The 22,715-nt window shown below is 57.9% G+C and overlaps 1 protein-coding gene across 1 annotated transcript in view; it reads left to right on the top strand.

Moving 5' to 3' along the window:
• The window catches only part of SDK2 (sidekick cell adhesion molecule 2), a 127,278-nt gene extending 117,708 nt beyond the window's left edge, over positions 1-9,570 (top strand). The window contains exon 45 of the mRNA XM_036339474.1: positions 8,322-9,570. Coding sequence (XP_036195367.1) covers positions 8,322-8,672 — 351 coding nt within the window. The 3' untranslated portion in view covers positions 8,673-9,570. The remainder of the gene's footprint in view (positions 1-8,321) is intronic.
• Positions 9,571-22,715: the final 13,145 nt, after the last annotated feature.

Below are 22,715 nucleotides of genomic sequence, written 5' to 3' on the forward strand. Positions count from 1 at the left end.
CAGAGTTTGCACCCGGGGTTCATGGGGTCCCTGGAACCGTGATCCTGTGAGACACCCCGAGACCGTGGTCCTCACACTCTGAGGAGGCACCACATGCTCAGTCACTCAGTGGCTCCCGCCTGTCAAGGCCCGTGAAGGCGAGGAGAGGGAGGTTGACACAGCAGCCTGTCTTGCCAGAGCCCGAAGAACCGATGCACTGAGCTAGTCGGGGTCAGAGTGCACCCCAGAAATGGAAGGCTGGGTGCCCTGGAGCCCCACGGCTGGGAGGCAGCAGGGACTGGGACGGCATCAAAGCTTTGGAGGTTCAGACCTGAGTTTGGATCCTGGCTCTGCTGCCGGTGAGCTGGGGCGTCCTGGGTGCGGTAGGGAAGCTCTCTGAGCCTCAGTGTCTCCATCTGTAGAATGGGCAGGATAGCAGCAGGCTCTGGGGGGCTGTGGGGAGGATTCGCTGAGATTAGGCAAGAGAAGCTTAGCGCAGGGCCTGGCATGCGGCAGCCGTTCAGTAAGTGTCAGCTCGCGTATTAAGGAGGGGACGGTGCCTCTGGGAGACAGAGCCTCAGAGCGGCTGCCATTAGGTGGGCCACGCGGGCACACTGTGTCCCAGGCTGAGGGGAGAGGGGGCTGAGTGCGTTCCGATGAGGTGATGTCACAGCCTCCCACCCCAGCCCTCTCGCCCTTGGCCATGCCTGGCGGTTGCCTGGGAAGGACCGAGAAAGGCCACTGTGTCCCACGCCCTGGACCTTTCTGCCCAGTCCTGGGAGAGGACGAGAAGGAAGAGATGCCAGCAGGGAGCAAGGCTGTGGGCCGTGTGGGAGGTGCCAGCCAGCCTGGATCAGGCTGTGGGCCTCGTGGACCAGGGCCCCTCGCCCACGGCTGCCTTGTTCAGCTCCAGGGTTTCCGATGGGCTCGGCGGAGCCAGGGAGGCGGGAGCTCACGCCCCCGCTCAGTGGCAGGGACAGAGACCCCAGCTCAGCCTGGCGCCCAGGGCATCCTGTTCGGAGAATGTAACCCCTTGCAGCCACGCGCATACGGGCACTCACAAGGCCATGCTTCCCTGAAGCGTGGTTTTTCTCTTTTCCACCCCCAAACACGGTGATGAGCAGTTGGATTCTAGGCACTCAAGGTAAAGTTCAAAAACATAAGGAGTTCAGCTCCGACCTGTCCAAGGACTGTCCCAGGGATGTGTTAAGCGAGAGTCGGACCCGGACAGTGCCAGGCGGGACCATTTGGGTCTGCTTGCTCTGGAACGGTCCCTCAGCTGCAGCCTGACCCCTATGCCTCCGGGTCAGATGGGAATTTGTGCCGTGACAGCTAAGGAGGCCGGATGTCAGTGTCTGTCTGGGGTGGTGAGGGTGATGGGTGCAGGACTCATTCTTGAGTCTGTACCGTGACGCCATGGAGGTGATGGGGATGCAGCCCTGGCTCCCAGGAGCTCCCTGAGGGCTGGCGGGGACAGAAGAGACAAGCGCCAGCCTCCCTCTGAGGTCCTGTCACCAGCATAAGGAAATCCCGTGACTGGTCTCTCGCCCCCGCGAGGACCAGCCCGACTGCAGACAGTGTGTGGATTGTGGGGCGTCCCCTGTTGCGACTTTCAATCTGGGGCTCATGGTGGGTGCCCCACAATGTGGATCCTGCTGGGATGGTGCCTCAAGGGCACGCCCCTCAGCATCAGGGACAGCGGGCGCCCCTCCGTGGGCTGCTCTGGAGACCCTGTCCTTTGAAGCCCGATCCCCCAGGTCCTCTGAGGGTGAGCCGTGCATGTGCCGCCTGGTTTATGTTCTAAGTCAGACCACCCAACACTCCCTCTCCAGCACGGGTGGAAATTAGCCAGCCGGATCCCTGTGATACGGTCGGCCATAAACAAAATGTCCCGGTTTCTTATAAACAGACACACATGATAGGATGTGAGAAAGGCCGTAACGGGCTGTGGTGAAGGCTGGGGGGCTGGCTGTCCCCAGCGGGCATGGGGTGGGGGTGGGGGCTGGGCCTCCAGGACTGGGGGAAAAGGGTTCCAGGCCTGGGGTTGGGGGTGGGGGACCAAGGCTGAGGCTTAAAGGGCCTGTGGCTTGTTTGATGGAACTTCTAAAAACCAAGTGTGGCTTCATTCCAACTTGGTTTTCAAAGTAAGAGCCCAAGCTTGGAATAAAAGTTCCTGGTTAGCACACAAGCAGAGCTCCGTGGAAAGGAAGTTCCAAGCCGGGCACCCGCTCCTGATCGCTGCTCCGTTCTCTGTGCGATCCTGGCGCCCGGCTAAGCTCATTGCGATGGAATTAAGCCGATGTGGAGAAGTACAGAAACGTACAGGACAAATCAGATTTTATGTCGTTTTTATTGAGCACCCCATCAAAATAGTGAACGTTTATGGAGTCCACTCCAGGAGTGACGCCAAGGATTATTCCAGAATGGCACCACCTAACCCTCTAGAACAGCGGCCGCCAACCGGTGGTCCGCGGACCACTGGCGGTCCGTGAGGTCCGAAAGGTTGGCGACCGCTGCTCTAGGAAACCTGGTGGGTTTATCGCTATTTTCAGGTAAAGACAAGGAGAAGAGTGGGTGGGGGAGCCCCCTAAAGGAAGCCAGACTCTGCCTCTAGGCCTCCTGCACACCTACTGTGCGCCACCACGCACAGGTTGGGCTCTCTGTGGCAGCTGGGAGGGGTAAGCACTGCGTTTGTCCTCCATGGAGCCCCTTCATTCCGTCCTTGGTGCATTTGTTCAGCAGATATTTGTTCTGCACCCGCTAAACAGTACCAGGCACCATGTACAGGTGGCGGCTCCAGTAATGGGCAAGGCAGGCTCTTATGAATGTTGTTTTGTGATCTATGAGGGAAGACCCCATGTGTGTAAATAGTCATGTTTTCATGTCTCATTAAAGTATGGTCACCCCAGTAACTAACTTCAGGAGGGAAGTGGTGAGCCAAGGGCTTCCTGTTTCCTGCGGCGCAGAGAAAGCACTGTGAGAAATCCTGGGGGAAGGTCGGGTTCTCCTGGAAGCCCCCGGAGGGCTGCCTGGAGGAGGTGTCATTTTGGCCGGAAGTGTGACAGGACTGGCTCATGCATAGAAGGGAGGAGTGTGGGCTCGTGTCTGGCTGCCGTGGTGGTGAATGAAGCCACACTTCATTTTCAGAAGTTCCATCTGAGTTCTGCCACCGCCCTCCCTCTGCTGAGTATGCCCCACCCTTTCTCAGTGCTCGCTCTTGTCCATCAGATTGGACCATGAGTCTCATAGGTTCCGCGAGGCCCGTCTCCCGCTTCTCCTTAGCCGGGAGGAGCCCAGATTGTGCCAAACTGTAAACACGCTGCAGGCAGGACCAAGGGAGACTGGGGAGGAGGAGATGGCACTTGTTGGGCACCTGCTGTGCCAAGCCCTGTGCTTTCTGCATTCTCATTCAACATCTTGCCGCCCTGCTGTGCAGATGGGAAGATCCCCACTTAACAGTTGGGGAAACTGAGGCTCTGAAGTCAAGCAGCATGCCTTTGGTCACAGAGCTCAGAAACGCAGCCGGTGGAGATTTAAGTCTAGGTCCGGCTGGCTCTGAGGCCGGGTCCCCTGCAGCCTGGCCTCCCCGCCCAGCTGCCCGGCATAGAGGGGAGATTGACCCTGACCCCACCCCACACCCCACACTCCCCTGGCCACAGGGCGGCCTCTGACAGCTGAGGGCGGGCACACACTGGCTATCACCTGATCTGTAAGGACACAGGTAGCCTGCGTGTTGTGTCTGAGATGAACATTTCCGAGGACGTTTGTGGGAGATTCCCAGCTATTTTAGTACCAGGAGCCCCGAACCCTGACAAAATTGTGCCTCCAGAGGGCGAGCAGAGAGGGAGACCCTGAGCATGTCCCCCCACCCTGCCCCGCCGCTGAGCCCCAGGCTACAGCCTGTGCAGGAGGGGCTGGCTCCAGGGTAAAGGCTTCGGAGGGGACAGACTCACGCCGGCTTCAGGCTGGACTGGGTGCAGGCAGCGCCTGAGACCACAGCCCTGGGAGCAGTCCCTAAAGGGGCTGCACGGGGTGACCTCCTGTCATCTGGGCAAGACGTTCCCGCATGACATGGTGAGACCCAGCAGGACGAGGGCACCCTGCCTGGCACCAGGGTCTCCACATGCCCGCAAGCCTGTATGGAACCCTCCCATCTCCTGCCGAGTTGGTGCCGAATTCCCGCCTCTAGAAACGAGCAGAAAAGCGAAAGGCTTTCCTTCCTTTGCTCCCTCTCTTTTGTTCCTGTCTTTTCTTGGGGTCCTTCCTCCTGCTGGCCCCCTCCTGGCTCCCATCACCAGGGCTGGAGCCTGAGCTCCCTCCTACTCCCCCTCCCCCCTCAGGCCCTGGTAATTGCTGATTGAGTAGCTTTGAGTTGCTTGTTAAGAGGCCCAGAGCTGAGACAGTTGCCTGATTGCCTGGCCGCCTGGCGGGGCTGCCCATGAAAGGCCCCCTTTGTGCTGGGCCGTCACTGGGAAGCTGCATTCAATTACCGAGGGCCGCGCTCGAGAGTTGAAAGCCCGAATGGGAGCCCCTGGTCCCCCCTCGCTTTCTTCTCTTCTCACCCCACCCCCACCCAGAAAAGAAACAGATGTTCCCGGAGAAGGAGGCCGAGAGCAGGCACTGATGCAAGAACCCCTTCCTTTGGCCTGGGAGAGCTGGGGGGAGGCGGCAGGCGGGAAGCTAACCCCCAGCCCATTTGGCTCCCAGCTCTTCCTTCTCTCCCTTTCCCTCCCCCATCAGGAATGCTGCCCCACAGAGTGTCTGGCACACAGTAGGCGCTCAACAGATGGTAGCAGGCACCAGGGAGGTGATCGGATGAATGAGCTTTGGGATCTGAGCCCTGCAACGGGGCTGGGCTGAGAGACCAGTTCCCCAGCCTCCCAGACAGGCCTCCCCCTTTGACAAGGGGTGGGATGTGGGGGAGGGGAGAGGGTGGGGTAGAGTCAGCCTCCCCCACCCCCTGGCGTCTTCTGATCCCTCCTGGTGGGGCTCCCAGGCCGCTCCCACCCAGACCCACCCTCGCTCTCTCCCTAACAATACCTTTCACAGCCTTCTCACTGATGGAGCTCATTTCACCCTCCGGCCTGCAGGGACCCACCCATCTTCCAGACAGGGATCTGAGGTCCAGAGAAGCTCCCACAGTTACCTCCTACCCCAGACACCATCCCCTCTGGGATGGGCCTGAAGTGGTCTGGCGATTTCTCCCCAAGACTGAGGCCCAGGGCCGGCCACAGTTCTCAAACCTCTAGCAACTATCCCAGCCAGTCAGTAGGTGCCCTGCTAGACAGACTGTGGCTCTCCCTTCAGCCCCCCACCCCTCACCAACCCTCGCTGCCCCTGGACCCGAGGGACCCCCAGCCTCCTGCCTCATGGCATCACTACTGCCTGCCCAGACCTCTCTGCTTCCGGGCCAACCTCACCACAGCCCAGCGTCAGGTGCCCCCCCACCCCTCCCACTCTTGGCATATGGAGCCCTGTGTCTGTGCAGCCCCTTTGTTCCCTCCTGGCCTGGCAGCTGGGCAGGAGGCAGAGAAAGGGGCTCGTATTGTGCTGCACCTCGTCCCGGGGAGACCAGCGAGGGACTTCCCATTGTCTTGGTCTTGGGGTTTCCTGCTGGGAAGAGGGGTGAGGAGGGTGAGGGTCAGCGGCAGGGACTGTGAGGGTGCGGAGGAGGAGAGGGGCCAGCGGACACAAATTAGCAGACTGACTAGGGAGCATTTATCTCCCGGGAGGGGACAGGGCTCTCTTTCCCCCTCTTGTGACCTCTGGGCATGTGTGGGCTTTGGAAAAATCAGGCAGCTCCGAGTTCAAGTCCAGCTCTTCCATTTCCTTGGGGGAAAGGCAGAGGTGTGACAATTCACTGGCTGCAGGCAGAGGTGTGACAATTCACTGGCTGCAGGCAGAGGTGTGACAATTCACTGGCTGCAGGCAGAGGTGTGACAATTCACTGGCTGCAGGCAGAGGTGTGACAATTCACTGGCTGCAGGCAGAGGCGTGACAATTCACTGGCTGCAGGCAGAGGCGTGACAATTCACTGGCTGCAGGCAGAGGCGTGACAATTCACTGGCTGCAGGCAGAGGTGTGACAATTCACTGGCTGCAGGCAGAGGTGTGACAATTCACTGGCTGCAGGCAGAGGCGTGACAATTCACTGGCTGCAGGCAGAGGTGTGACAATTCACTGGCTGCAGGCAGATGCGTGACAATTCACTGGCTGCAGGCAGAGGCGTGACAATTCACTGGCTGCAGGCAGAGGTGTGACAATTCACTGGCTGCAGGCAGAGGTGTGGCAATTCAACAGGGAACTCAGGTCGGTTTCCGTAGATGGTGTCGCGATGGTTCTGTGCACTGTAGATACTGCTCTTGAGGGCCTAGAGGCCATAAGGGACTTCCGGTTCCCGAGAACACGTGCACATTACAGATCCCAGGCTCGGACCGAGTGGGCAAGGCCAGCTCTCCCGCTTCCCTACCTGCAAAGCAGGACTCGCTGATGGCCCCAGGCTCGTTTGCGTTGGGCTCGCTGGGCTCCTGGCTGTAGTGTGTTTCTCGAGTGTGTTTTATTGAGGTTGAGGACATTCACTTGCTGCTCCAAGCGCGCATTTGCTGGGCAGAGACGAGGCAACCTGAGTACAGTCTTCTGAACTGCGTTTTTGTTTTGTTGTTGTTGTTTTGCAGAGACAGAGGAATGGAGGAGGTGGGGGAGAAACAAAGGAAGGAAGAGAGAGAGAGAGAGGGAGAGAGGGAGAGAGGCATCGATGTGTTGCCCCAATTAGGGACGCATTCATTGGCTGCTCCTTGTAGGTGTCCCGACGAAGAGATTGAACCCACAGCCTTGGCGTATCGGGACGATGCTCTAACCAGCTGAGCCACCGGGCCAGGGCCCTGCGCTGTGTTCTGTTTGGCGTGTACTGTTCGCTAACATCCGAGAGCCTCTCTTCCAGGGAGTTAGCTGTCAGGGCGACCCATCTGCTGCCTTCTTCTTCTCCAAACACTGCCGGGAGCTTGGGGTGGGGGAGGGCGATGCTATTTTTAGCTGCACAGTTCAGCTCCCGAAGCCGTTTTACTTCGCATCCCAGATTGACTCTTGCCTCGTGATGGTTCCCCGATAGGCAGATGGAGTGCAAGCCAAGGACACCCCGTCCCAGCAATGTTAAGAACGAATGTAATGCCTTCTATTGCTTTTCAAAAGCTTCGGGATGGTCCTCGGTGACCATCGGACGCTTGTGGCTCTTGTTCTCATGCTGGTTGAATGATTGAGTGTGGCTTTCGTTCCGGATCCCACGTGGGTGGGCAGTGCCGGGAGATTCTACAGGTCTCCCCTCCTGGCCCTGGCCCTGGCCCCCGTCACGCAGTAAGTCAGGGGCTGGACCTAGGCAGCCGCTCAGTTTACCCGGAGTGAACCTCTGCTTTGAAACGTAGGTTTTGTTATCCTTCAGATCTGGCGAGGCCAACAGGTCGGGAGACAGTGGCCTCTGAAAGATGGTTTGCGCCTCACGGGTCCCAAGAAGAAGGCACACACGGTGCCATGCAAGGCCCCCTGGGGAAGCCCCAGGGCCGCCAGCAGGCAGGGGAGCAGGAAGAAGACGTGGGCAGGAGCCTTGACGGTGGTGCCCATGGGAAAGTCAAAGCCGGGGAAGCAGGCTTAGGGGAGGCCAGTGAATTCAGGGGCTCTGGGGGGTAGGAGCTGGCCCTGGTGTGGTTAGGAACAGGGAACAGTGGGTGAGCATGTGGGAGCCCATTCGATGGGCTGTGGGCTCTGAAATCAGCTCATCGTCTGAGGATGGACCCGCCCTGGGAGGGGCAGTCCCTCCAGGGGCAGCAGGGCCCCAGGTGTCAAAGCATGAGAAATACCACAAATAAAAAGACAGGGTTCATTCACCCTCAGAAACACTCAGCGCAGGGAAGGAAGCCAGACACAAAAGGCACACATTGAGCCCTGGCCCGTTTGGCTCAGTGGGTAGAGCGTCGCCCTGCGGACCGAAGGGTCCCGGGTTCAATTCCTATCAAGGGCCTGTCACTCAGGTTCCTCCCAGGCCCAGGCCCTGGTCGGGGCACGTGCAGGAGTCAACCAATCAGTGTGTTTCTCGCACATCGATATTTCTCTCTGTCTCTCCCTCTCTCTTCCTCTCTCCCTAAAAATCAATGGGGAAATATCCTTGGGTGAGGATTCACACAAAAAATACAAAATCCACAGGCTCTGTGCCAGGACCTGCTCCGAAGGACGCACAAGGCAGGCCAAAGGGGGCACCATACCCTCGGGGCCGTGCGGGGAGCTGAAGGGCCCCGGTCCCACATTCAGACCAGAGCCCTCCGCGCCCCTGACACCCGATCTCTGTTCCCCCAGGGAAGCGACAGCGAGTACGAGGTCGACCAGAACCACCAGAAGGCCCACTCCTTCGTCAACCACTACATCAGCGACCCCACCTACTACAACTCCTGGCGGCGGCAGCAGAAGGGCATCTCGCGGGCCCAGGCCTACAGCTACACGGAGAGCGACTCGGGGGAGCCGGACCACGCCGCCGCGGCCAACAGCGGCATCCAGCAGGGCAGCCTCTTCCGGCCCAAGGCCAGTCGGACCCCCACGCCCCAGAACCCCCCGAACCCCCCGAGCCAGCAGAGCACCCTCTACCGCCCCCCCAGCAGCCTGGCCCCCGGCTCCCGGGCTCCTATAGCAGGATTTTCATCGTTCGTTTGACGTCCGAAGAGGAACACGAAAGACGGCACCGGACTCCCCTCCACCGTCCCGCACCGCCTGCCAGAAAACAAAACACCAGGAAACCGAGTCAACTGTTCAACCTCCTGAGTTTATTTTTCCGGAGATTCCAGGGCCAGCAGAGCCGGAGGGGGAAGGAGGGAGGAGAAAACCGGGAGCCCCCGTGTGGCCAGCAGTCGGTCAGCTTCGTGACTGCGGGTGGGCGCAGAGCGCGGGAGCCGCCGGGGTGCACAGGACTGGGTTGGGCCCTGGAGAGAGGAGGAGAAGAGGCACAGGGCCAGAGGGCTGCAAGGCAGGCCTGGCTGAGGGGAGAAGCTTCTGGAAGCCTGAACGGCTGCCCGCCTTCCAACATGTGCTGGAGCGCTGGGCCCGCGGCTGGCTGGTGCTATGCAAGGATGGGTGTCACTGGGCACAGCTCTCCTCTCTCTTCACCCAACCACTGCCATGTGTGTTACTAGTGGGCATTGGTGGTCCCTGCCACCCCCTGCTGCCCCCTGTCCTGCTCCTCACCCTCACGGCCCCCTCCTCACCCTCACGGCCCCCTCCTCACCCTCACTGCCCTCTTCCCTTACTCAACTTCCCCATCAAACATTTGAAAGGTGAGAATTTGCCTCGATAGTTCCTTGCTCCTAACATGCTTTTTTCTTGCAAATCTCGGAGAGCGTTCCTCAGGGCACAGGAGAGCCCCTCACCTCTCCCTCCCCCAGCCCAGCCACCCCTTTACTTGAATTCACTTTCCTGAGCACAGGGGAGCGGAGATGGACTCGGGGACAGAGTGGGGGCGCGGGCCGGGCATCACCGGGGTAAGCGGGCGAAATGCAGGGAGTCGGGAATGTAAGAAGGCCGCTTGACTTCACTCTTTCTTCCAATTCAGGTACCATCTGCGCCCCGCCCCCCACCTCCCGCCTCCACCCCCCACCTCCCACCTCCACCCCAACCCTAGAGGAAGAGGGCAAAGGGAACCACTTGGATGAAGAAATTCCGCCTGCCAGGGGCTGGGGAGCGAGGTTGGGGTGAGGGAAGCCATGCAGACAGCTCTCTCCCCAGACAAACACCTTCCTCCTGTCACACATGCATGTGCGCGCGCGTGCGCACACACACACACACACACACACACACACACACACACGCCCCAGGCACCGGCAAGGAACTGAGCCCAGGGAGCCTCTCCAAGAGAAACCCCTTGGTTCTTCCAGCCAAACCAGCGGCTCCCTCTCAGATCTGCGCTCCTCCCGCTCAGCCCATAGCTCTCCGCGTTTGTCTAAAACACCCGCCTCATGAGCACAGGGATGGCCTCGAGGCTCAGCTCCGCTGCACCAGGGCCTGGAGCCAGGAGGGGCCCGTCCATCCAAACTGGACGCAGTTCCTGAGCAGCAGAGCCAGGCCGGCCGGGAGGGCAGGTCAGATGGGACCAGGGGACGGGAATAGCTGACGGAGGCAGAGCTTCTGCACACACACAACCCGCCCGAGAAATGTTCTTAAAAAGCCGTTCCGGTGGCCTGGAGTTCCATCGGCTCCGGACTTCCGGATGAGGGGGCCGGGGGGAGCCTATCTAAGTCCCGGGGGCCCCTTGCACCCCACAGTTGGGGCAAGGAGACTGCCGGGCCAGCGCGGTCAGTGCAGCAGGGGGCGCCTTCGTGGGTGGGGCTCCCTGGGGTGCTGAGCACAGGCTCTACCCAGGGACTGATGATGACCTATTGGAGGGGATGAAGGGAACAGTTAGGGGAGGCCTGAGTGGAGGATTTGGGAAGCAGGCCAAGGGGAGAGAGGGCCTGTATGCCCCTGCCCACCGGCCCAAAGCAGGGCCAGGGGCTGGGGAGAGGGCCCACCCAGCCACGGGCTCCTCCCTACTCACTAGGCCCCCCGGGAATTGTGTACAAACACGGAGCAGGTCTGGGAAAGGAAGCACAGCCTTTCCCCCCAAGGAGGACACAGGCCGGAGGTCTGGCTTCCATGCACATCTGGCGTCTCCATAGCAACACATCTGCGGCCGCCCGCCTGTGACCCGCTGCTGCCGCTTCTTTCCTTTCCGCTTCTCTCCTCTTTTTTGAAAAACAGCTGCATGTTCTTCCCTGTCTGCTGTGTGTGACCATTTAAGGAAGTTCCCAGCTTGCGTTAGGGAATTACTCCAGCTCAGCCCACTGGGGGGCTTTGGGGAGCGGAAGCAGGGACGAGTGAGAACATGGTGTGCGCATGTGTGTCTGTGTGTCATGTGTGTGTCTGTGTGTGTTGCACGTGAGGCCAGATGTCCCTGGCCTTTCATGAATCACCTGGTGCACTTAGATGTCTGCCCTCCCTCCCCCCCACACGCTCATTCACACCCATGCTGACGCGTGTGGGGGCTCACACACATGCACACACAGGCATGCACAGAACACACACCGCCTGTGTGTTAGCAAGGAGGTCTTGCAAGAGCCTCTTAAGTTGTCTCCGCTGTGAGGCACAGGCAGCCTGAGTCACCCCCACTCGGGACCCGTCGTCTGAGAGGACAGGACACTGTGCAGAGCCAGGCATGTCAAACTCAAAGCCGGCGGGCCTCGGGCCTTGGCCGCGAATTTGACATGCTTGGTGCAGACCAAGGCCCCTAGGTGACCCCATGAAGGCAGGCTGGGCCCAGGGTGAAAGCCCACCCTTCTTCTCTCCACACCCCCTCACCCCCCACCCCCCGCCCATCAGAAATGTGGCCTCCACCACCCTGGCCAAACCTGGGACTCTAGGCTCCTGAGCAGACATCTCTTTGCCCTTGTTTACATATCTGCTGGGGCAGAGGAGGCTCCCGCCCCCGCCCCCCGCCCCCATCCCGACACCTGGCTGCACTGCCATGGGAAACAGGGAGCCTCCCGGCCTGTGGTTCGCCGGGCCGGGGATGCCAGGGCCCTTGTCTGTGTGACTCCACCTGCAGCAGGTTCACACCAGGACACCTGGCACCTGTGTCTCTGCCTGGCCGTCGCCCCAGGAAACCCGGTGTGGCACCCAGCAGCCCACACATGGCACACCAGGGCCGCCCTGCCCTTCCCCCTCCTGGCGTGCCTCCGTGTTCACATCAGCTCTGCACCCCGACTGCCAAGACAAACCAAAAAGCTGCTCCGAGTTCCTCCTGGGGCTCCAGGGAGTTTGCAAATGCAGGCTGCCTGTCCTGCCCCCAACACTGCCAGATCCAGAGGGAACGCTGCCTGGAGGCCTTCCGTCTGCCCACACCTCCCTGGGCAGGGCTTTTAAAGGTGCCAGAGCCGCCTCATAGCCCACCCTGGGCAGGGGCCTCCCTCACCTTCCCACCATGCACGTCGAAAGGTGCCCACCCTGGGGGAAGGGCGGGGTGGGGCACCACCTGGGCAGCAGCCGCCGGCTCCCCAGTGCCTCTGTGTGGTCCTGCCCAGTGCAACCCTGACACCACCCTGAGCACAGGTGCCCTCTTGGGACCACCCCCCCCCCCCCGCCCCCGATTGGTTTCCGTGAGAATAACCAAAAGCATTTCAACGTGTTACCTTTCTTTACACAGATAGACTCCAAAAACCAACACAAATCTTTATTTTTTTTATTTCAAAGATATAATGAAAAATTATGGGGAGAGTACTCATTATGGCAGGTGTCTATGTGTAAGAAAAAAATATATATCTATATGTCATATAGCTTGTTAGGTTTATTTTTTAAAGGAAAGGTAAGGAAGCAATTGATTTGAGATATCTACCATGAGAAGTCCCATGTCCTGTCAAACTTGTCAGTATTTTATAAATAAACTTTTTTTTTGGAGTTTTGAACGTTCCTTTTTCTCCTCCCTGGAAGGTAAATGGGGACACCTACCCCCCCCCCCATATGATACTCAAGCAATCTGCTCCCCAAACACCCACCTCTGGGATTTTATGGAAAGAAGAGTCCAACTTCCTTAATTAATATGGGAGTGGGCATCCGTGACTTTAAGTGGAATGTACTATTTTATTTATTTTACACTTTTAGCATAAGGGCCGCTCAGATTATGCCAAATTAGAGGCAGAAAGAAATGGTAATGATGACTAAGAACTGTAAAGGCAATCGCTAGCCCGTGTGTGGCGTTCGCCCCGTGCCAGGCGCTGTTCTAATGACTGCCCACTGAGTCACTCAGAACCCTCGTGGCACCCCCCTCGGAGGGAGGCGGGGGCGGGGAGACCTTACATGTCTTGCCCCGGAGAACTGGGAAAAGCCAGGGTTTGTGCTACAGCAGCCCGGCTCTCGGACATCCCTGCTGCCTCCCTGATGCGCGAAGGCGACTTCCTTGCCCATCTTCATTGTAATTTCTACAAAGCCAGCTCCCCAGGCCCTCGGGGTCTTGAGGCAGTGAGAACTGTTTGGTGGCTCTAACCTACCTAAGCCACCCGGGTTTAGCGTTAAGGCTTGACTCACTGGCTTCATGAGTGCCGTGGTGCTACATTATACCACACTTACCTCCCATACCTTAAGTCAGATGGATCCCAATAAAAGAGAGTGAAGGAAACGTGATTTTAACATGTTAAGCGCCCAGTCAGTCACCGGTGACTGACACTATACTTTCTGTCCAGAAGACAAGACAGGCTGGGCGCTTAGCGTGTTAACAGTACATGTAGTGCCACTTATTTTACACTAGAGGCCCAGTGCACGAAATTCATGTACTCGGGGCGGGGGGCGGGGGTGTCCCTCAGCCCAGCCTGCACCCTCTCGCAGTCTGGGAGCCCTTGGGGGATGTCCAACTGGTAGCTTCGACCCACTCCCCTGAGGGGGGTTGGTGGGGGGGGCAAGGGAGCAGGCCTAAGCCAGCAGTAGGACATCCTTAGTGCTGTTTCGGAGGCAGGAGAGGCTCCCGCCACCGCCGCCAACTGTGAGCCCAGCTTCTGGCGCACTGACCTTCTGAGTTGAGCGTCTGCCCCCTGGTGGTAAGTGTGCATCATAGCAACCAATCGTTCTGCCATTTGGCTGATTTGCATATTAGCCTTTTATTATATAGGATAGTCTACATTACTGTATAATGCACATTCATAAGGCCTCTGTATAATCAAAACATAACTAAAGCAGGGAGTTTTAAACATATACATAGGCACACTTTACTTTTACTTAGATTCACAAATGTAGATTAGTTCACCAATCTGTTCATGTGGGGCCATAGCATTTTTCTTTTTTTCTGTTTGAGAATGGGCTCGATATGTGGAATTCTTTAGTACCTTTCTTACATAAACCACCTCTCTAAGGCATCAACAGTGAATTCAGTTTCTATCTCTTTAAAGTAAAGCAAAAAAAGTATAGAAATGATGAATGGAAGACTGCAGTTTCCAGTTCTGCGTAGACGGATCTTGGCAGTGGCTGCTCGGTCCTAACAAGTGAAAAGCTGAACCCACTGAAAACTCAACAACTCTCCTCGGCTCCGCGAGGGAAGTGAGGTCACAGGGCGGACTCCTGCCGTGAGAGTGGGGAGACGGGCGGGAACACGGAGTATCCGCATTTAACGAAGTAGAAAGCACGGGCGATGTCAGAGCAGAGTCCAGCTCTTATTATCTTGCCCTAAAATGTTACAGTTCCTGTCCATTTCCAACTCAACACACTCTTGTATTTTTGCAGCTCATTCCTTTCCCAAACCATCCAATGTCGTTTTCAAAGAAGTCCTCATTCTCCTTGTGCTCGCTAATCTTAGCCGCTGACATCAGACTTAATTAAGTTACGTAATTACTAGAGAATGGACGGCGGCATAAACAAGGTTGAGAACAGTGGTAACTGAATCTGTAAACATCCAGCTTGAGTCCCGGGAGCAGATTCTCGGGGCTCTCAGCTTTTGAGGACTGTGGGCATCTTCATTGTTTGCAAACGAACATAGGGCATCGTTTCCTACAGCTAGTTGGTTAAGGCAGGTCAGAGGAGAGACGTCTTCCTGTATCTATTACAGTACATGCAGTGCATTCTGCACTGTATGACCAATTTTCAAGGCAATTAATAGGTTTTCCAGGGTAATTTTGACTACACATAACATTTACATTGCACATAATTTGGAACCCAACCCCCCACAAGCTCCCAGTGTCACTCAATGGGAAAAGCACTTTGGGTATAAGAGAGCATGGAGTTAGCAGACATGGGTTCCTACAAATCCCAGCTTGAACTTGAACTTGAGTTCGTCCTCCGCTACCTCATCTGTGGAATGGGTGCAATTTCTGCCTTTTTCCAGATCAGACTCATGGAATGAAGCGTAGGGAAATGACCCCTCGGGCACAGGACCTCCAGGCTCTGAACACGCAGATCAGGTAGATGGGCTGCAGGGTGGTGGGGGGCAGGGCTGGCTGCAGCCCCCCTCGGCTCCACCTGCCTGCAGCAACATGGTCTTGAAGGGTTTGGAACCTGGGTTCGTGGTAGGGTTGCCGGATAAAACCAAATTTTGCATGGAACGTGTTTACCCGAAAACGTTGTTGTGTACCTGAAATTCGCATTGAACCAAGCAGCCTCTATTTTCATTTGTTAAATCCGTCACCTGGCTCAAATCCCAACTCTACACCAAGAGGTGGGGGGGTTCATGCAAAACTTTCAGACCTCAGTTTCCTCCTCCAGAAAATGGGCATGAGCAGGGCGATTACGTGTGAACGTCATTTGTAAGCCGTACACACGCTGCATGTATAAGGGATTATCGCTATTGTTCATGGATAAAAGGACACTGGGCTCATCCAGGAGATTCTGGCTGTGGGCGCGGCTCTGGCTCAATGAGTCCGGACTCCCAGTCCTTACCCCACGGGCTCCGCCTGCCTCTGGAAATGTCTCCAAAGAAAACGTCTGAATCTTAGAAATGTGGGGGCCTCAGAGGGGGTGGTGGGAGTGACTGGCCTTCCAGATCGTGTCAGTCACTGAGTCTAGGAGCAACCCTGCTCACATTCACATCACTGCGGAGAGCTTCATACCAGGAGGAAGGCAGGACCCAGGGTCAGAAACCCGGGTGCCAGTGCCCCTGGGGCCTGACGCGGCTGGCGGAGGGGCAGGTGACTGGAACCTGCAGACAGAAAAGGCTGGACGGAGACACAGACCTAGGTGGAAGCTGGAGAGCCCCCAGGTCCCCACCTAGACCTGCCTCTCCTTCCGTCCTCCAGCCTCCTCTCTGGGCTCCTTGTGGTCCAGGCTCGTCCAGAAGCCAGAGGTCACCGGAACACGGTCCCCACAGGCCACAGAGCAAGGTGGGGCGTGGACGGGAGGGTCACATGGGCACCAGCGGGCCCACAGCAGCGCTGTCCTATGCCTTCGGGTGTGGTTTTTCCTACCCCTATGGAAAGTTCCTACCCTTCCGACCCCCAGGCAGGCAAAGGGCACGTCTCTGACTCTCTTTTCTCCGTGTGGATAAAGAATGGAATTAAACTCGGGCGTAGGAGAGAATTCCAAATGTCTGACTTTCTGTGGCCTGCAACCCCTGCCGCAGACAGAGCCGCGGGGCAGCAGGACAACGGCCGACCTGTGTCCTGCTGAAGGCCTTCTCTGCAGCTGAGGCGATCCCCACACAGGCCCACAAGCAGGACTCTCTCCTCTCCCCCGTGTCACAGATAAGGACACCTGCCAGCGACAGCCAGGTAAGTGCCAGAGCCAGGATTGGCCCCCCGTTTGGCTGGCAGCCTCCCCCAGAGGTCAGACGCTGCTCACCCGGAGGAGGGGACCCGGCCCGGGGGAAGCCTGCGTGCTCTGGGCGGCCAAGCAGAAAACATTGTTTTAGGACAACGATGTCCCTCTCGGTTGGGCAAACGTTCTCCCTGAAGGGCCAGGGAGTAAACAATTCAGGCTTCCAGGAAGCAGCCAAAGAAAGACAGCAGTGAAAGCACGTGGCTGTTGTACTTAACGGACCCTGAGATGAGAGTTTTCTATAACTTTCACCTGCAAGGACATTTCATTCTGGTCTTCTCTGTCCGCGTCGTTTAAAAATGTGAAAATCGTTCTGAGTGCGTGGGCCACCCGAACATGAGCAGAGTTTGAGGACTCTTGGTCTAAAGTGGCTTCCAGTCAAGCTGATACTTGCTGGGACCTCTATGGGGTTCCGGGGTACCCCCAGATAAGGTAGTCGAGGGTACTGTCGAAGTGTTGTGTCTCCCTGCCCGTCCCTCACCCTCCCCCCTCAATTCTCATGCACCTGGAACCTCGGAACGGGGCCTCATTTGGAAGTAGGGCCTTTGCGGGTGTAACTAGTTAACGAGCGATCACACTAGATTAGGGTGGGCCCCAGTCCGATGATCTGTCTTTATGAGAAGAGGCGAGGACACAGAGAGGCGCACAGAGCGAACAAGACTGTGTGAAAAGGAAGACAGAGACTGGCTCCATGCAGCTCCCCGCCAGGGGCTGGCAGGACTGCCGAGCTGCAGGAAGCTGGGGGGACAAGGGCCCTCCCCCAGGGCCTCCTGAGGGAACCGGCCCTGCCAACACCGTGAGTGTGGCCTTCCAGCCGCCAGACTGGGAGAGAACGCGTTTGCTGGGTTCAGCCACCCCGTGCACAGTGATGTGTGTGGCAGCTCTGGGGAAAGAGGGCTCAGTTCTGCTTGGAGCTCCGCTGTGCATCTCTTCTGTCTGGGGGTTCATAGACTGGCAGAGGCTGGCGGGATCCCAGGCCCTGGCCCTCCCGGACCTCGGGCCTCCCGCCCGCTGCTTCCCAGCAGTCTTCGATTCTGTAGAGAAGTGCCAGCCAGCCCTGGATGAAGTTGGCAACCACGGGATGCTTGTTTTCCTGCTCCTCCCCCACCTCCCCCTTCCTAAATGGTTTCCACCTCTCACTAGGAGCCAAACAATCCTTCCCCAAGGTCAGAAACACCCACCCACCAGCCACCTGCGAAGTATTCATCGCAGGTGCTGGGGATGGGCCCCCAGGCCTCGCCCTCTGCGGCTGACGCTGGGTAAGCACGGGGTCTGGAGAGTGGCTGGGAGCAGGGGGTGCAGGCAGCCCGCATGTGGGTGGAGGCCAGACCTGCCTGTGTTCTGGGCCTGGCATCGTGCCCGGTCCGTGGGGAGGCCCAACAGGCTTCTCCACGTCCCCCCACACCTACTAGGGCCCCGCAGACCAGCGTTGGATGGAGGACACCCACACACCACCCAGGACACCTGTGTGTGTGCACCAAGGCTCATAAATGAACTCACTCGCTCTTCCGAAGGCGGGAGGGGACACACAGGCCAGAGGAACCTGTGGTGGTGACAGTGCCCGGGACCCACCCAAACGCCGTGTGTCCCAGCTTGGAGAGAGCCCGGCCCTCCTCAGGGTGGAGGGACCTGGAACGCCCTCCCTGATTCTTGTCCTGGCCCCTGTGTGTTCCACTGTCTCTTCTGAGGAGAAGATCGAGGCCCCTGGGTGACGGGAATGTGGTTGAGACCCGGCATCGTTTACGCGAGGCTGTGCTGTGAAAGGATTTGGCCGGTAGCGGGGAAGGTCCGGGAAGGCTCTGGGAGAGTCGGACGGGAATGGCGGGGAGTCAGGGAAGCCACCTCAGAGGGAGTCCCCATGTCATTTCTTGGAAGGAGATCCGTGGGGGCGGTGCAGACAGGGCGGGGAGCAGGGGGGACGCCGCCCCCCCCACCAAGGGCAGATCTGCGCACATCTGTTTGCAGTTTCCAGCTCACCTCCACCCCCGCCTCGCCCTCCCTCTGCAATCAGCTGCCTGTGCTTGTCCGGCCTCCTGCCCCGACCAGCCCTGCACACGCCGGCCGGTGAATCAGAGGTGCCTTCTGTGGGCCCCTGGGGTGGAGGCGGGGTTGTTCCAGTCCTGACACCAGGACTACCCTCAGGGGAGTTCCTGGGGTCCTGCCCGGACAGGGCTGGGGGGCACCCTCAGCCCCCCCCCCCCGGGACAGCAACGAGGACAGACAGGAGAGAAGCGGGTGAGGGAAGGGAAACCACAGGTGACCAGGTGGCAGCTTACGCTGGACCCCAGAAGAGGAGACGCAGGAAATGGGTCACCGAACCCACGGCTCCCGAAAGGGGCGGTTGTCACTGACGGCCGCACCCGGAACCCAGAGCCACGCTGCCCGGCTCCTCAGATTCTTCGGGAGCCAGAATCCCGTGCATGTGTGTCTGTGTACACACACATATGTACACACACGTACACACATGTACACACATATATAAAGCACTGTTGTGGCAGATTGTATCTTGCAACAGCGATTGCAGCAGCCCCTCCCTCTCATGTGTTCTCCCATCGAAAGAGGGGCCATGCTCCCTCCCCCCTTGAGCCGGTGGGGAGGGGCCTGTGACCACAGCACAGTGATGCTATGGGACTTTCTAGGCTGCGTCATGGTTATGGGTTGAGTGGCGTCCTCACAAAAGATGTGGACATCCTGCCCTGGCCCGTTTGGCTCAGTGGATAGAGCGTCAGCCCGTAGACTGAAGGGCCGCGGGTTTGATTCCGGTCAAAGGCATGTGCCTCGGTTGCAGGCAACCAGTCGATGTGTCTCTCTCACATGGATGTTTCTCTCTGTCTCTCCCCCTCCGTTCCACTCTCTCTAAAAATCATTGGAAAAATGTCTGCGTGAGGATTAAAATAAAAAACAAACCCAGATGACTTCCTAACTCCCAGCATCTGTGAATGGGACCTTATTTAAAAATAGTCTTGCTGGTGATTGAGTCAAGATGAGGTCATTTGGCTCTGATCCTTACAAAAGGGGAAATTTGGACACAGAAACAGATACGCAGGGGAAAGAGGGCTGAAGGCAGGGAGAAGGCCGCGTAAAGACAGAGCATCAGGGCGCGCCACCGGGAGCGAGAGGGCGGCATGGAAAAGAGGCTCCCTCACAACCCCCAGCAGGGTCCAACCTGCCGTCAGCTTGATTTGGACCTTTTTTTTTTTTAATATATTTTTATTGATTTCAGAGAGGAAGGAAGAGGGAGAGAGAGATAGAAACATCCATGAGAGAGAATCATGAATGGCTGCCCCCTGCAAGTCTCCCACTGGGGATCAAGCCCACAACCCAGGCATGTGCCCTTAACCGGAATCGAACCTGGGACCTTTCAGTTCGCACAGGACGATGCTCTATCCACTGAGCCAAACAGGCTAGGGCTTGATTTGGACCTTCTAGCTCAGCCGTGGGCAAACTACAGCCCTCGAGCCGGATCCGGCCCGTTTGAAATGAATAAAACTAAAAACAAAAAAAGATCGTACCCTTTTATGTAATGATGTTTACTTTGAATTTATATTAGTTCACACAAACACTCCATCCATGCTTTTGTTCCGGCCCTCCGGTCCAGTTTAAGAACCCATTGTGGCCCTCGAGTCAAAAAGTTTGCCCACCCCTGCTCTAGCTCCTGAACTGTAACTGTTAACTCCCCCAGCTGGTGGTACTTCATCGTGGCAGCCCTAGCCTTTCGGCCGGTTCTCCTGGGCATTTGATCTTGGCACATGGCTGCCGCCTCGAGCAGAAATCCACGCTGTTCCACGTGGAGAAGCCACACACAGGTGTGCTGGCTGCCGCCCAGCTGAGCGTCCCGCTGACGGGAGTGGAGGTTGCCCAGGTGACTCCAGCCCCCGGCCACTGAGTCACACCCACCCCACAGCCCGCCTTTAAGTCTTCTCAGCTGAGACCGCTTACATCATGGAGCCTGGACTTCACTTCTCAGAAACGCCTCTGACCTGGAGCAGAGGCCTGGGCCCGGGGCAGCCTGCTGCCTGACACAGACTCGTCATTGTTAGCTGACCTGACATGTCTTTGCCTTCAACCACAACTGCTTCCTGGAGGGGATCCAGCTCAGGGAGGGGACAGAGGGCTTGGGGAGAGGAGAAAGCTAGCGTCAGTCCGGGAGGCATCAAGCATCAAGCTGGGGAAGTGTAAATTAGCCTTGACAATGGGCTAGATGAGTTATTGTTATGACTCAAAGGCTTCCGCAGGGGCAGAGGAAGGGCACACACATACACACGCGCACACACGCACATACACACATATACACGTGCATACACACGCAAGCCAACAGGATACTGACCACTCCGGAGAAGAGAAAACTGTGGCCACTGTGATGAGCTTTGACAATGACACCCCGCCCGCAAACACGTGTATCTGCACCTCTTCTCCGTTCTCGCCACGGTCAGAAGGGACACAGAGATGCCAGGCCCTTCTCCATTCGTGACGGCCATTGACTCAAGACACCATCCTATAGGCTTGAATGTGGGAGCAGAAGTGTCCAGTCGGGGGGCAAGGCGGCTACCTTGCAAAGCCCTTCCTTGCGAGGAGGCTCCCACGGTGCGCCCGGGAAACTGTAGGGAGACCCCCGAGTCAGGCAGAAGTACACAACATCAGATGCTCAACCCAAGGGTCTGGGATTTGGGGGGACCCCGTGCAAAGGGAGGGAAGGCCTTGGGAACACCTCAACAAAACGCACAGGCACAAGAACCCACTGACGGGAGGCACTGTTCCTTTAAGCGCTGGGAACGTCTGGGTGACGTGTCACATCACATTGGGACGGACAGGATGCTGAGTGATGCCTTCAGCTCCAGTCACCACCCTCTCCCCCCCTGGGCCATGTGCTGAGCTCCAGGAAGGAATGTAATTGGGGTCTTTGGTGTGGATGTGGGCTGGGGAGGTGGGTGATGAAAACAGAGGGGGACACGGCTGTGGCCTTGTAAGAACCACCTTGAAGCGGGTGTGTGGGGTCTCGGGGACGCAAGGTAGGACCTTCCCAGGCAGGTGGGCATCGTCTGCTCGGTAAGACGGTGCCCATCTCCTCTAGTGACCTCCCCTTGCCCGCCCTGGGGTTTTCTCATCTGAAAATGGGGACCACTTGGGTACCCACCTCATGTAGTTGGCGTGATCACTCATGTAGCGAGACCACTCACACTGCAGCCAGAATCTGCTTCCTTTCCTGCCGTCTCGTGGTTTTGTGGCTAAAACTGCAGGCTCCGGGCCTGCCTGCTTAGCATTTTTCAGTCTAGGAACCGGATTTAGCTGTGCCATCTCGGGCAAGTTATTTAGCCTTTCCTGTGTTTAATCTGAAAAAATGGGAGTGAGATGCGGAATCGGAGCCTAGGGTGAAGTACTCAACGAGCCACAGTGACCGGCCTCCTCCGGGCTCTTACTGAGGCCACACGTGCCTGCAAGCTGGCCTCTCGGGGAGAAGAGGAGCCTTCTCTGGGCACAGACAGACCCCCTTCCCTCACCCTCCCCTCACTCCCAGTCTCTGGTCTCACCTCTCCCTGGGGGCCCAGGAGGCTGCCCTCCAGCGGAGAGGATGACAGAAAGTCCTGGAAAGCCCGGGGGGCCTGGCAGACTCCTGTATCAGGACCGGGACTGCGCCTACAGATAACGGGCTCAGTTTTTCCTCTTAGCTCAATTCTAGGAAACATGCAGGGCGGGCCCACTCTGTGCCCGAAGATGCGCAGCAAAAACATGGTTCCAGAAGGTCACCTTGGGCCCTTAATTTGGAGACAGGCTGGCGGCCATGTGGGGAGCCCCCATGGGGTCCCAGCTTTATGCTGACCTCTGACCTGCATTATCTAACAACCTCACGCCAACTACATGAGGTGGGTACCCACATGGTCCCCGTCTACAGATGAGAAAACCCAGCCCCACGGAGCTCAGGTGACTGCTCTCAGGTCCTAGAGGGAGGCCGGGATTCGAGCCCAGGACCGTCTGACCCGGGGCCTATGTTCCTAGTCCCGATCTTCCAGCCCTCGGAGCACCAAGGGGAGACGTCCACTGAGGGGCCAGGTTCGGCTCTTCCACCTGTCGTGGGGACACTGGTGGGTGAAGCTCTGGGCTGGAGATGTCTGGGAACCACACACAACATTCCTTCCAGGGTCCCCACTTCTGAGACTCCCTGCCTTTGCTGAAGTTCACACTATTTGGCTGCGGAGCCCAGAGCTCCGGTTACATGGTTCTCCCCCATCCTGTTCTCCCTCCCGGATAAACAGGACACTGGGTGTCATCTCCCACCTTCGGGATATGTCCCCGCTCAGTGTTCAGGGGCCGCGTGTTAATAACACGACGATGCACATGACAGACAGGTGGGGTGCGGGGGGCCTGTGCCACCTGTCCTTCCCCTGGCAGAGGATGGGGGTGACACCACAGGACCCAGAAGCCTCAGTAGGACTTAGCAACAAC

This window comes from Myotis myotis, unplaced genomic scaffold, assembly GCF_014108235.1.
Source record: "Myotis myotis isolate mMyoMyo1 unplaced genomic scaffold, mMyoMyo1.p scaffold_m19_p_17, whole genome shotgun sequence".
In the NCBI taxonomy this organism is placed as follows: Eukaryota; Metazoa; Chordata; class Mammalia; order Chiroptera; family Vespertilionidae; genus Myotis; species Myotis myotis.